Consider the following 14,985-nt stretch of genomic DNA (forward strand, 5'->3'; position numbering starts at 1 on the left):
AAAATAAAAAACAGAGTTAATATTAATAATGAATAAATAAATTATTTCTACTATTACGAATATATATTTTTATTATACATACATACACATACAATTAATAATCTTGTGATAATTGTTAACTTCTTGTTATGTGCATACTACCTAATGTTTTAGCTTTATCACATGAAAGTCAAGAGGTATTTAATTTAAATTTTTGATATTTTTAGTATAGAGATGATTTTTTTTTTGTTATCTGCTTTGATGCATTTGCCATGTGTATTTATTCTCAATTATTCTGTCAATTTATCGACGTCAATCAAATCCATTTTATTTAATTTGAAAAGAAAATGAGATAATAGACAATACAGATTGTAGATGGTACTAAGTAAGGTTCCATAAATAGTTTACTAATTTAACTTAAACTTTATCTCAGTTTAGTCAGACAAGTTTAACTCTCCATTTGAGTTTAATTTTTTACGAGTAAAAGGAGACCTATCTGAGATTTCAGAAATCGCAGTTAAAAATGCGATGGTGGAAATGTTATTTTTCAGCTCTAAATTTTATTTGTTAACATTGACCAATCCTGCCCCACAATGGAAACCTCTACTGATAAGGTTATGTTGTCACCGATAACCTCTTAACTTTATAACCTCCATACCTAACTACGATTTTAAGCTATACCGAATTTGAACAATAAAGAATTTCATGACCAAAATTGAACAGTTTCTTTTTTTAATTTATTATATAAAATGACAAATAATATTCAAAAGTCTATAGACAGCAGGAGATGCCACGTGTCCTTTTGAACCATAATGGTTAATGGAGATCCTCAAATGAAATAAAAGTGAATTGTTGAATTATGCACGGGCAACAAAAAGGTTAGAGAGCAAAAAGATACAAACAACAAAAACGCTATGCAAACAACTCACCGAGACGAGAAAGAAGCCAGGGTTATAGAGGGCTACAAGCCGGCGTAACATGTAGGGGGTGCCTCGACCCCTCTTCATGAATTTGGGGGGGAGGGTTCGACTAACCCTCGCGCAGGGGTAAACGCCAACATAACGCTCTCCGCTTTCGTCTCACTCAGGTAAGTTTAGTTTGAGATCAATTCTCAACAAAAACTCATCTCCAAAATAAAATAAATATAGGAAAGTTTCTATCTTTTTCGATTTGCTCTTATCGCAAACCACTGTTATGTAGAATCTACAAATAAAATTTTAACTTGGAATTCACACTCATCATTAAGGTCAAAAAGATTTTAAGATAATTAAGCAATCCATAAACATCTACGACAATAGAAAAACATTTAACATTGAATTACTTAATTAATTATTGTATTATTGAACCACTTGCTAAATAATTTGAAGACATCATTTTATAAGCATAAAGATAATTAATCATATTTAAATGCAAACTTTAATGTATTTTTTTTAAACAAAAGTACTAAATAAACTATTACATTAACTACATAAAGTAATGGTAATTACAATTTAAAATATACCAATTAACTTATTTCTCTTTTCCGATCAACATGTTTGAAAGGAATAAGAATAAATCAGCTTTAGAACTCAGCCACACATTTCAGACTGGCGAGTCGTAAAAATATATATGTTTTCTGTTTTGCTTTTGAGGATTTATTTGTCCAGGACATTTTTTTTTCTGGGGCATATTTCGAAATATATAGGTATACTTAATAAACTTTGAAGTTTTATAGTCGGTAAAAATACGTAGTAATACGTATAATCGCATATCTGATTCGGGTGAATAATTTTACATACTAAATTTAAAAACACTATTCTCGAAGTATCTTTAATGTTCATCAAAATTAATTATACACCAATCTTGCATGAAAATGGGAATCGTAGTCACTTTCTGAATATTTTTCGTAATTTCGTCAAAGTAAATATTATGGAGACTGTTATAAGCGAACAACTTGTCTGTTAGGACTTTTCGTTTATTTTAATTTTTAATTTCATTGGTTAATTCAACCATCATCCAATCAATCAAAAATTATATTTAGGTTTTTTTTCTGGCACAAAACTATAGTTATTATGTAATTAATTTTATTTTAAATGATAATGGCTTCATAACTGCGATTAGTATTCATAATATTATTAGTATATTAGTAGTATTCATAATAAAAAAAAAATGCCATTTCTTTTATAACTTGAAGACCTCACTGGATTACTAGGTGATAATTACATGGAGATTTATGATTATTACAAAATAAATAGATATGCAAATAAAAACTGCAACCAAAACAAAATAGGTGTACCATGTGATAATGCAAACGGGTGACCTGTGTGTGCGACCATTTAGAATTAAAAAAAATTATGTTAAAACAATTATTATTTCATATCAAGGACTGAATATTGAATTCAATAATTTTAATATCAAGGAATAATTGAAATTTATGATTGTTTTTTCAATAAAAAATAAATCAAACATATTTATTTATTTTTTTAAAGCAAAAATCTACCGAGTTTAACTTTAATAGCTATATAGAAAAGATAATAAATTAGCTCATCTATTAAAAAATTATGTCATTGCTTTCATCACTAGTTAAAACTCACTTAGGCGATTTATAGGCGATAATTACATGATTAACTTGTAATGATATGATATATAAACATTATGTAATAAATAGATATGCAAACAAAACAAAATGGCGTTGCCACGTGAGTAAACAAATGGGAAATCTCTGACACATGGTTAATTTAAAAAATTAAATAAAAATTTTGAACTCATCATTTTCCACATCGGGGATTGAATAATGGAGTTAATTATTTTAATAACAGATAATATATGAAATTTATGATTGTATACTTCATAAAGAAAAAATTCAAAATAGGTATTAAATTTTAGCCTTTAAGCGATATACATATGACAATAAACCAGCTTATGCTTTCAAAGAATAATGTCATTGCTTTCATAACTAGTTAAAGCGATAATTACAAGATTAACATAAATATATATAATTAATACAAAAACCTGGTAACACACATGGCAACTATTTAGAAAATAAATTAAAACAAATTGAACTCATCATTTCATTATCAAGGATTGAATAATGGAGTTAAAAATTGTAATAACAATTATTAATAATTAATAGTTGAAATTTATGATTGTGTATTTAATTAAAAATAAATTCAAAATAGTTAATCAATTTTGTCAGTGAACACTACTTTATGGCCTTTAAGGAAGATGGATATGAATATAATTCAACTCACACTATTCTATTAATATATTATAAGTTTAATTTGCCTAACCAACATAATTAACAATTTTGTTTGAAAAGTTAATTTTTTTTAAGAGAATGAAAATAAAAGTTTCTGAAAGATAAATGTACAGAAAGAGTTCAACTTTTTCCAAAACGATTATGTTGGAAAAAAAAAAAATTTTTATATTAAAATTTTATTAATTTGTAAATATAAGCAACTGTCTACAACATTATTTCATAATTTAGCAATTATAGCACAATTGTTAACTAAAAATTAATAATACTACGAAAGAAGCACTACTACAACATTATTAGAGTCGATTGAGGAAGAGGCATGTTTATTAAAGACGACATGCTGGCAGTCAAGGTAAAAAGTTTTAGCCTTCTAGGTCACTAAATGTCAGCTAGAAGCCGGTAAGAACACGTGGCACAGGCTGAAGCTATAATAAAGCGAAAGATCATAACTTAAAAAAAAAAAAATTATATTAAAAAAATCTAAAAAAAAATTGATATAAAATTAAAATTTGAAAACCTCAAAAAGAAGAGACGAAAAAATATAAGTTATACCCCATGATAGAGCGTATCCGCTGGGTGCGGGTTGCCAACTCCCGCTTTGAAGCGGCGGGCCCGCCAGAACGCCTGCGTCTTCCCCACCACCCTCTGTTTGTAAACTGAACTGTTTTGAGACCTACTAATGTCCCCTCCATTATCCTCCATCAATTAACGCCTTCAAATATTAATTACCAATCATCAATTTACCAATAATTTCAGTTTATTTAGTGTAATGTAGCGAGCCTCTGAGGAAAATTTACCTTTATTATAATAATGGATCCAATAGTGAAAATAATGAGGTATTGAACAAAATACAGATGAAATCAATAGCAACATGGATCCAAGTTGTGAAGAAAGGAGGAAAATATTATTTTCACTTTCACTTACCTATATATGGAATATGTAGTAAGAGGAAGTAATACAATGGTGCGAAATTTGGAATTCAACTTTTCGACGGAAATATACGTTTTGAGGTCCCCTGAGTTCAAAAAACCAAGTCCCGCAAAATGCTCTGTCTTTATGTGGTCACCATCAAAAACTAATATTCGTACGAAACTGAAATTCCATATTTAAGCCGGGGATGTTTCAGCAACTTTTGCGATAAAATTAACTGTTTCGAAATGCCACTTTATTGAATCGATTTTTTCAAAAACGGTTTAGATTAAACTCGGTATATCATTGTATAATCAACCGATTTTCAATATAAAAAAAAATTAAATTAAAATCTCTGCCGCTACAACCAATGAAGGATCAGGGGTTCAGTACTTTGCAAGGAAGTACTGTTACTAGATCAACGGTTGTGCAAGGAAGTGATTTGGTCAGAATCACGCTGGACTCCCAGATTTTTACCCAATTAAGGGTACCCAATTTATAAGGCTGGGTGGACCCTAAGAGGGCTCCATAACCCATAGGGTCGACTCACGGCTACAGTGTAACAGAAAACAACCGATTTGCATTGTTAACACTAACACAAAATGTATGAATATGAAATATGAAAGAATTTTAAAATTAACTAAAGGAGAAAAATGAAGAAATAGAGACAACAGCTAACATTGTGAAATCGGGGACAGAAAAGTGTCTTCGATATTTTCCTATTGTAGTCATATGTACGAGACTATGTTGTTATTCGCATGAATATAGCAACAGAACAAATAAATATTTAATATTTGAAATTTATCAAAATTCGCCTATCAGGATGGTTATCAGAAGTTGTGTTATGGGCGCGCAACACCAGACTTTTTACACCTAAGTAAGGAGAGCATTTCAATCAATTAATATTAATCATTCCCAAAAATGATAAAGTATAAGGCAAAAATACTTGTTTGTTACCTACAATAATAAGTAATTGTGCATTATTTGTTCTTCAAGCAAGTTTAATAATAATCAGAACTGCCTTAAGTTCAACGATTTAAATATAACAAATGAAATTTTAAAACAGATAAGAATTGATGACGCGTTATGGTGTTGGTAATTGTATTTTCTTCATCATCTTTATATGAAAGGACAACAATATCCTTGTTCTTCATACTTTTATTTCATCACTGTTATTTTTTGTTCTTGATCCTTCGATTCATTTGGATCATAATCACTTATAGCTTAGAAAAAAATTCCTTTTCATTTTCTGAGATTGAATCTCAATCGATCTCTTCTCAGTTCGCAATTCCAATGCTTAGATGATAGCCAGTTCCTTTTCTTGTTTTGTGGCGCCCGAATTGAAGGTTTTATTTAATATAAATATATGTCGAACGATGAGAACATATATATTAAGTTTAACATACTAACAGCTATGTGCATTTTTTAACTGATCAATTTACTTTATTCTTTAATAAACATAATCAACAAGCATTTTGGCTTTTTAAACAATTTGTTTTTTTAACGATAAATTCGATTATTTAAAACACAAAAACGTTTGCGGACCTATATAAGCAAAGATAATGAGTATTGAAATTTGTACCCCTGTTTTAAATGTATTGTGCTCAGACTCACATAAAAATATTTTGATTTATTTATTTTTCGAATAATTCTCGATCTATAAATCTCCAACAATATTACAGGTGCTCGTCTGAAAGGCAATTAAATTGTCAAATAAGACAAACTGAAAACAAATTATATTTATAATTATACAAAATATATTTATCGGGCCAATATTAGTGAAGATATAGCAAAGGATTATATTATTGGCCTTGGCAACCAAAGTGGTGAAAAAGTCGTGTGAGAGGAAATGCCACATATTTATTAAGTGATTTGTACAGCATATAGTTAATGATGTTATTATTACTACTACTCTTAGGCCAATGTAGTCCTTGATCTGCTCAATACGTTTTCGCCAGATGGACCTATCTTGTCCGTTCGCTTACCAGTTGTGGGTGCTCTGCAGGTCTCGGGCATCCCAAGTTACAGCATCTTCCTATTTAAGCTGTAGTCTACCTCTTCCTCTTGTCCTTCACGCGGAGGCCCCTCACCTCCAAATATTTCAATAGAATTCTCAAACAATGGACTCATCAAAGCTCACCCAAGTATCTCACTGTATGTATACCTTAAAGTACAACCGATAGAAAATGGTTGGATCTAATCCCATCTATGCAACAAATGCGTAATGCAACATACTAATTCATGTTTTGTTTTTCTGTTTTAGAGGGATCCGAAAAAAAAGTGAATTTCTCTTCTCCGGTGGACTTTCTTGAAATACCATTTTCCAGCATTCTGGCAATGTTTCCAGCCCAACACTGTCTTCCAAGTTTGATATCCCATCACACTGTATCCTCACATAAATCTCCCTGTTCTTCCTCCTCAAATTCTTGCCGACCTTAACAGGTCAAAATATGTGACGAAGGATCTTCTGCTCACAGACAAGGCTATCTTTTTCTTCAGTATGGTGATGGTCCAGGTCTCCGGTGCATGGGTAAAAAGAGGTAAGATGAAAGTCTTGTAGAGGAGATATTTCTTTTGTCGGGAAATTGCCAAACTTCTCATGTGTCAAGAGGAGTTCTTAATTTGATGAACTCCTCTTGACAAATATTCATTTAAATAGATAATGCAAGAATACTTCTTCTTGAATAACTGATAGCATCCACGTGACGAGCAAAGTAATTGATACCATTTTGTTGGACATTTCATAACGACTATTTTAAATTAGGTGATGTTTATGAGATTACTTTGTTGCAATTGTAAAAAAAAGGGCCATTTTCTTTGTAGATAGATTTACAGATCCGTAGTGTTGAAATATAAATTAATCTATTCTAGAGATATGTCATGACAAGGATTTTAGGAATGTTTGTTTGAAGTGATTGATATTTTTATAAAATCCGATAAATTACCCTGAGTTTGATATAAAACATATATTCTTGAAGTTAAAAATGTCAGAAATGAGTAAGAATTATAAGAACAAGAATTATCCCATTATTTCTATTTCTAAATAACCAAGATTTCATAAAAAAAAAAAAAATTATGAAAATTAAAAAAAAATTCAAATGATAGGAATAATCCAATCATAAATGAAATTTTATAATTGTTTTTGTTATTCTCTACTTTTTATAAACAAACAAGTACAATACGTATAAACATAAAAATGCATAATGACCTTTGATTGCAAGAAGGTCAGTAATAAAATTTGTTAAAGGGGTTAGGTATTTTTATTACGTTAAAAACTCAGGTTCAATTGCCAGTTTAATTACATATAACTCGGAAGAAATATAACAAAATTGTTGTGTTAAGTTAACATAGCACGTCCTACTTGGGTAACCTTACCATTAGACCACTAGCAATCTGTATAAAGATTGAGTTAACTAAAAACGAAAAGTTTTGAATCTAGCAGAGGAGTATTTTCTAAAGAAATTTAGTTCGTTCAAAGCTAAATTTTGTTTAATACAGCTTCCAAAAAAAAAAATTTCTTGAGGAAACTAGAAACAAAATTGATTTTGATAAGAGTAACTAATTACACTCTTTGGTGAATAAAATGATTTTTCAATTTAATAAGCAAGAAAAATTTATGTTCAAGCTACGAAGTAACAAAATTGCATCATAAATTTTGTATTCGAAATACAGTTAACGTTATTAATTTATTTAATAAGAAATCATGTACTGCTATTAATAAAAAGCTTTAGAAGATGAGATTGTTGTAGCTCTCACGTATTAGGGAGTTTTTTAATTAGCAATTTTTTGGTTTGCAAAAAAAAAATTAAAAATAATTTATCAACTAAAACATAACAAAGGCTTCTGCTTGTAGCAGAAAAAGTAAATTTAAAACATTTTTACTGTAAGTATAAACATAAAAAAATATATATAAAGTAGAAGACATTTCTCTGATAATAAAACAAAATATAAATACATTAAAAAAAATTAACTTACTTGTTTGATTTTGAAAGGTTTGGGTCACTCGTCTTCCGCTGTTCTCTTTTTCTCTAAAAAAGAAATGACAGAAAATAAGTCATATTACAAAAAAAAAAAAAAAAAGGTACATAACAGAAATACCATCGACATTTTGTAAAATGGGCGAATTCAACATCGTTCATTGTATTTTGAGGTTTACCGGCTAAGAAAAAGTTTGAAATATTTAGCACAATTACATATTTTTGATGACATGTCCTGATTTTCTTTTACATAATTAGGATCAATGGCTATTTCAGCCATTTAAACCTAAAAAAATACCCAAAATTAGCTAAATTCGCACTTTTTACAGAACGTCGACGGTATGTATAAATAAACACAGTATGAATATAATAATATATATATTGTTATATATTCTGATAGTGTAATATATTTGTTAGAATTAGTTATATATTGAGTCATAAGTTGGATTAACTTCTCATTATGATTTCTACAACGTTTGTATTTCATCGCTTAAGATTATTCCAAGTTTATAGAATCAGTTGAATTCCCGTTCTCTGATATCATCTCTTTGTTGATACATTAATTTGATACGATATCATGTTATTTGTATTCGGATTAAGAGGAGCCAATGACTACCAGCATACCTAGGAGGTCTGAATCTGTGGGTCGTCCATAGTCTCGGTTTCTGAGCAAAAATCAAATGGCGTTTAGGTATGCGCTAGTAATTCATACGAACATTTATACTTAATATTGTTTTAGAACTGCCAACAGATAAAGATTTGTGCTTTATATGTTAAATTATGTAAATAATTTTACCTATCTAATATCGATTAAATTTAGTTTAAGATCGTATATTTTAAAAGTCTATCGAATATTCAATTTATTGAACAATAAATAAATTATTTCAAATCTTACAAATTAATTTTATCGGTATATTTTTGATTAAACAAACCACAAATATACATTTAATGTCTAAGTAACTATATAAAAAAGTATTTGATACAAATAATAAAAACGGAAATTGAATCTTGTAACATTTCTATGGGTTTTTTATTTTCTTATAACAACTTCTTTGTCGATATATAAGTTTCCTTCATTTCATCTATCTGTATTGTTTTTTTTTTAAATAATAAGAGTCAAGTGGTAAAGTGATAACCAACATAAGTCCGATGCCCGTCATGTTTGCCTCTCAGGAACACACAAGCGTTCTTCATTATTAACCAACCATTCCCAGGGATTTGCGGCAAGTAGTAAACTTGTGGATCTGTCGCAATATCAAAGAGACTTAACTGTAATCTGACTTCACAAATTAAAATACTAAACGAATAATCGCCAATAAAACTAGAAATTAGATGGTATCTTAAATCTGGAACCATAATTCAAACACAATTACCTTAAATATTTTTAGATTCGCTAATTTAGCATTGGATCGGCGAAACGATTATTTCTTCCCGTTTATTATTTACTTTACATAAATTATACTGCACTATTATTTTTAACAAATTTAATAGGGACTTCTTAAGAGTATCAGCAAATTTTCCAGAAATCACTTATTTTTGGCCAAATAAATAAATCAAAATTATGTAACGTAACACCGATTCAAATGTGCTAATACCACGGATATTAGAACCTCTTAGTATAAAAATTTAACATCAATAAAAAATAAATTAATCAAAATTATTCATTTTCAGGTTCACTAACCACTTAAAAATCCAACAAGCAATGATATATAGTCATATAATGTACTAAAAAATTATAAACATTGATTATTATTTTCTTTCTTATTTTTCAAGAGAAAACAATGCAATTCAGATGATACTTCAGCATCGAAAACTACCTATTTTAAATAAATCAAGCCAAACAATTGTAGCCCAATTTAGAATCTTCGAATTGATACTTTGAGGTAAATGTTCCGACCTATGACGCAAGGATACCTATCTAAGGAAATGGATAACGAAATGCCTTCAGAAAGAGTGAATGAACTTACCCCGGGACTGGGGCATCGGCATTCTTTGCCTAAATAGGGAAACTTGCAACGAACTCGACTTGCCGGCCACTTGTCAATGTTACTCCAGTAAATGCCACAACAATACATCCAAAGGAGAGTCCATTAAAAAACATACTCGGAAAAGGTTGAAAACTAATTCCTGGTGCATTACAATGGATAAAAAGAATGCATTTAGCACAAAGAGCAAAAATAACTAAAATTCTAGAATTCACTATCAAACATAATGTAATATAATAATAACAATGATTTTATTTTTAAAAAATTCTAATGCGTTAAAAAAACAAATAATATTTCTTTCCTCTTTAATTTTATCTAACTACAATCAATTATGTAAAAACTATAAAATCCAAAGTTTATCTAAAAACTATAATCAATAAAAATACAAATTGAAAATATTAAAAAAATATTGAATTTTCGAAATAAAATATTTATATTAAATAGATCTTTCATTTAGATTTGCTAAAAATACTTTAAACATCATAATATGCATAATCTTGGTTTATTTAAAGAATATCATAAACGTTGTTTGGAGCATTAATTGAAATAAAGAGGTCTTGCTGACGAAGTGGAAAGGGGCAAATGTTGCAGACACCAAGGACAGGAACGGTGTGGGTTCGATCCCCTTTTTGGGCAGTTGATATTTACTTCTTGCCGCTCCCGAGAAATGAATCTCTACCCTCTAACTATAGGCAGCCACCAGGCATTGATAATAACTATTAAAATTGAAATAGTTATTCTAATAACTAAATAAATTATTATTATATTTATTTAATTATTTCCTTTTTAAATATTTCTCATTTTTTTTCTTTTTTATGCCCCTCGACTTAAATATAAGTGTATTTAATATTATTTATAAATAACTGTGTACATCTAAACTCTTTATAGTTCTCATTAGACGGTTTTACAATATTTAATGTCAGAAACAGTTATTAATACTGAAATTTGAATTTGAAAATATGTAAACCATATTTTAAGTTGAAAAAAGTCAATGTAGGGTATTTTCATAACAATAAAAATATTCTCAACTCAGGCCAGATTTTTCGTTAACGCCAGAAGCCATCCAGTATGCCCCAAAGCGCGGATAGCAAGAAAAGGAGCAACAATACCACGGATGTACAGAAATAGCAAACAAGAGAAAGAAATAATGGATAAAAATAGAACTGACCCTCAATCACAACTAATAGCGAAGCAGACCTGAGCCCTGTAAACAAATAAAACACTAGCGAATAACCTTCGATACCTAGAAAACATCAATCCCTCACTTCGCAGGAGATAAGATAGTGCATACCATTGCATTTTATGATGTTTTAAGTTATTGAAACAAAACTGACTCGGGAACCAATAACCTAGAAAAATAAAACATAGTTAAAGATGGAATAAATATAATAATGTGGTATGGGAAAATCTATTCGCGTAGCAAAGTTGTCTATTTCTGGAATGTTGCCTGTAATAAAACAATAGTAACGACCGGTTTAGGATTCCACATTAACATTAAAACAACTAAGATATCTACCACATTTCTAAGAAATCGGAGAATAGAAATAAAAGTTTCTGGATATTAATATCAATTTTAAATTGAATAGTCCATGAAAAAAAAAATCATGTACCACAGCGCTGATATGCGCTGTACTTGGTAAAGTTTCTGATATGATTCAGTACTTGGTAAGGAAATACTATTCATCTGAACAACAGTTTTGCAAGGGGGAGATCTGGCCATGATCACGCTCAAATGCTAGGTTATACACCTAGCACATAGATGAAACAGGTAGGTAACTACTCCACAGAGGCTAGATGTGATACAATATAATGCATAAACATTATACATACAGCCAATGATTTCCGATAAATAAGGCCTCCAAACCCTCACCACACTCCTGAAATAAACATAATTAAAAGCATAATCTGCTTCTACAAATATCATTCAACTGCTATAGCAGCCTAAGACGGAGTACTTACATAAGACAACTTGATGTTACGTTACTGCTCGATGAAGAAAAGTAACAAAATGAACCCGGCGGAGTGAAATGAACAACGTTACTCAACAGACTTAAGCTTTATTCCGCCAAGGTTAATCCTAAATTAATGAGAACAAATCTTCAGAACGACTCTATTCCATTGAAATCTTTAGCCTTTGTTAGGATTCCATTATTTATTAAAGATGGTTTCGGTTTCAGCCCATCTCCTACGCATATTTTCTTCTTTATTCTCATTCTACTCATCTTATTTTCATCTCTCACTATCAAATGAAGCGAATCTTTATAAATGAAAAAGTTTAAGTCCTCAGAATCGAATAATGTAATTCATATTTTACATTTCAGACATATGAGGACCAATTTGGTTCTGTGCCTCACAGTCGGTTTGAAGTCAATTTTGTTTTAATCGAACGTTGATTCAATTTTGAATGATTGTGCAGGTGGGTCAGCTATTTGATCCCATATAGATTTTTCGTCAATCAGTTCCCCTCTTCCAAGCATAAACACATTTTTCGCCTTGTAGCGATATTTCGATAATGGCTTAGATCTAAGCGGAAGATGGGTATTTGGTGTGAAATGGCGCAGTAGCTAATTTTATCAAATTCTATTCACTACTTTCGCTTCGCATAGATTTTTATTACATTGTTTTATTTAGTCTAATTTGACAATTTAATAGTATTTTTAACGACGAATTAATCTGGAATGGAATGTTCTAGGAGATGAATAGATTAATAAATCGAAAGTTAACTGGTTTTCAAGGAAACCGAGCAATTCTTTTAAAACATGGGTTTAACGGGTTCTTTAAAACTTCAATAAACCATATTTTTGCGTTAGATTTTTTTAACTTTTTTTTATGTGTGGTAGAGAATTTAAATTTCCAATCAAATAAAGATATGCATATTTATGGGCGTATCCAGAGGGGGATAGCTGCCCCCCCCCCATGAGAGAAAAAAATTATTAATTTAATAAAAAAAATGTTTTCAAGCAAATTCTAATTGTAATAACTAACAAAGCACACGATGATTATATGTTGTTAAAATTTTGGTTTCATTCTTCTTTTCCTTCCTGAAATGTCACAACCTGACTGACTATGGCGTGGACCTTCCCCAGATTAACTATAGCTCCCCTCCCACTAGTTTTGATCCTGTGTACGCCCTTATACATATTACCATAAACTGTATATTTATTTATAAAAGCATCAGGGGAAATAGTCAAAACATATTCCAATTTTTGGAGTTGTATTGTTCTGCTTTATTAATGTGAATGTGGTTTGGAAGTAGCCAGGAATTACATCTCCGTACGTCCAAAAACCAATAACATTCAAATCTACAATATTGATATTCTTGACGTATTAAATACAAAAAATCGGTGGTCATTACAACTCAATAAACATTGGTATGGTGTGCCGCATCACGCTACTTTCTTATGAAGTAAGGATGCCCTTTTAAATTAATCATCCAATTTAAGTCTACAATTTTTGTGTAGATTTGCTGGTTCCGGTTGAAGCTATTTTTGTGATCCTAGATTCAAAAAAATCTAAAGGCTATCTGTCTTTATAGATCTAGAGATAATCAAAGATTTATAAATTATTCACTGTTTTTGTTCTTAGGGGACATCGTCCCAGAATAAAGATTATTTTTCATTCATTCAAAGAACAGGGAAGGCACAAATTATGAACGTACATTTTTTATTTTTCTGTTGCTATAAAAATTCGTATTTTTGAGTTTATCAAAGTGGGACTAAGGAATATATATTTTGAGTCTGCTATGAATATAACACTTTAACAAAAGATGACGACTGGGAAAACCCGAGACGGCAAGATCTAATAGGGATAGATCTGGCCGTCTCGGCTTTTCCCCTTTGAATTAGATGTCACTACTTTTCCTTTTTCCTCTTTAGTTATTTACAAAATCCTTTAATATTTTGTATTTATCCTTTGCTTATTATGGCTAAAAATGAAAACTTTTCTTTTTTCTTTTTTTTTTTTTTTACATGTACAAATTTAAAGATACTTCACAGGGATTTATTTTTTTTTCTTCAAAAATTCGTCATTTAAACATGTCAGAGAATATCAACGAGGATAATGACCTAGATTGCATTAACTACAATTTAATTAACTTGCCGGATTAAATCAAAATCGTGACAACTGTTTCCAAGAAAGTAAAAAATAAATTCCATAAGGTCAATTTTATCGAGGAGATTGCTATCAAATCCCAGGGCTAGCCCTCCTAAAATATGTTATTTCAGTTTTGTAGGACCTTTCATTTTTGATCTAGACAGATAACATGTATTTCTATAGAAAACTCGTATACTTTCCCCAACTGTGTATTGCATATAGGTAATTAAAGGATTTATCAATAGTTCGATAAAATATAATTAAATAAAGGCCATAACGTATAATAAACAACAAAAAATCTTATTTCAAATTTACATTAAGTAATAAGCTCATTTTCCATGAGCAAATAAACTCGAGTAGCTTCCCTTACAACGTTTATGAATATTCATGAATTTCTTCAGATGCTAAAAGAGAGCATAAAGTTTGACCTCCAAGTTTTTTTTTTTAACCCGAATAGCAATTTGCTAAATGCTTTTACAAATTTAAAATATACAAAATTAGATAAGATAGCAGCATTTTGTAAATCATAAACGAAAAAAATCGCAAAATAGAAGCCAAAAACCAATAGATATTTTTTGTTCGAATAAATATTATAATCAAAAGCCATAGATCAAATTACAAGCACTCTATTAGGCGCTATACCTATAACTTGACGCACTTAAATGAAAGTTAATCTGTAAGTACATGAGAATTTTTTTAAATATATATAGTATAGTTGTCTATTTCTGGAATGTTGCCTGTAATAAAACAATAGTAACGACCGGTTTAGGATTCCACATTAACATTAAAACAACTAAGATATCTACCA

The 14,985-nt window shown here is 29.9% G+C and overlaps 1 protein-coding gene across 2 annotated transcripts in view; it reads right to left on the bottom strand.

The window, feature by feature from the left end:
- Positions 1 to 14,985, bottom strand: part of LOC106678625 (rho guanine nucleotide exchange factor 12) — a gene marked incomplete at its 5' end in the record, with an annotated part of 168,514 nt that overhangs the window by 123,105 nt on the left and 30,424 nt on the right. For both annotated transcript variants that reach the window (XM_067050934.1, XM_014417247.3), the window contains 1 exon segment: positions 8,099 to 8,151. In XM_067050934.1, the coding sequence (XP_066907035.1) occupies positions 8,099 to 8,151 (53 nt within the window).

Source organism: Halyomorpha halys, unplaced genomic scaffold (genome assembly GCF_000696795.3).
Source record: "Halyomorpha halys isolate HHAL.00 unplaced genomic scaffold, Hhal_1.1 Scaffold150.1, whole genome shotgun sequence".
NCBI lineage: Eukaryota > Metazoa > Arthropoda > Insecta > Hemiptera > Pentatomidae > Halyomorpha > Halyomorpha halys.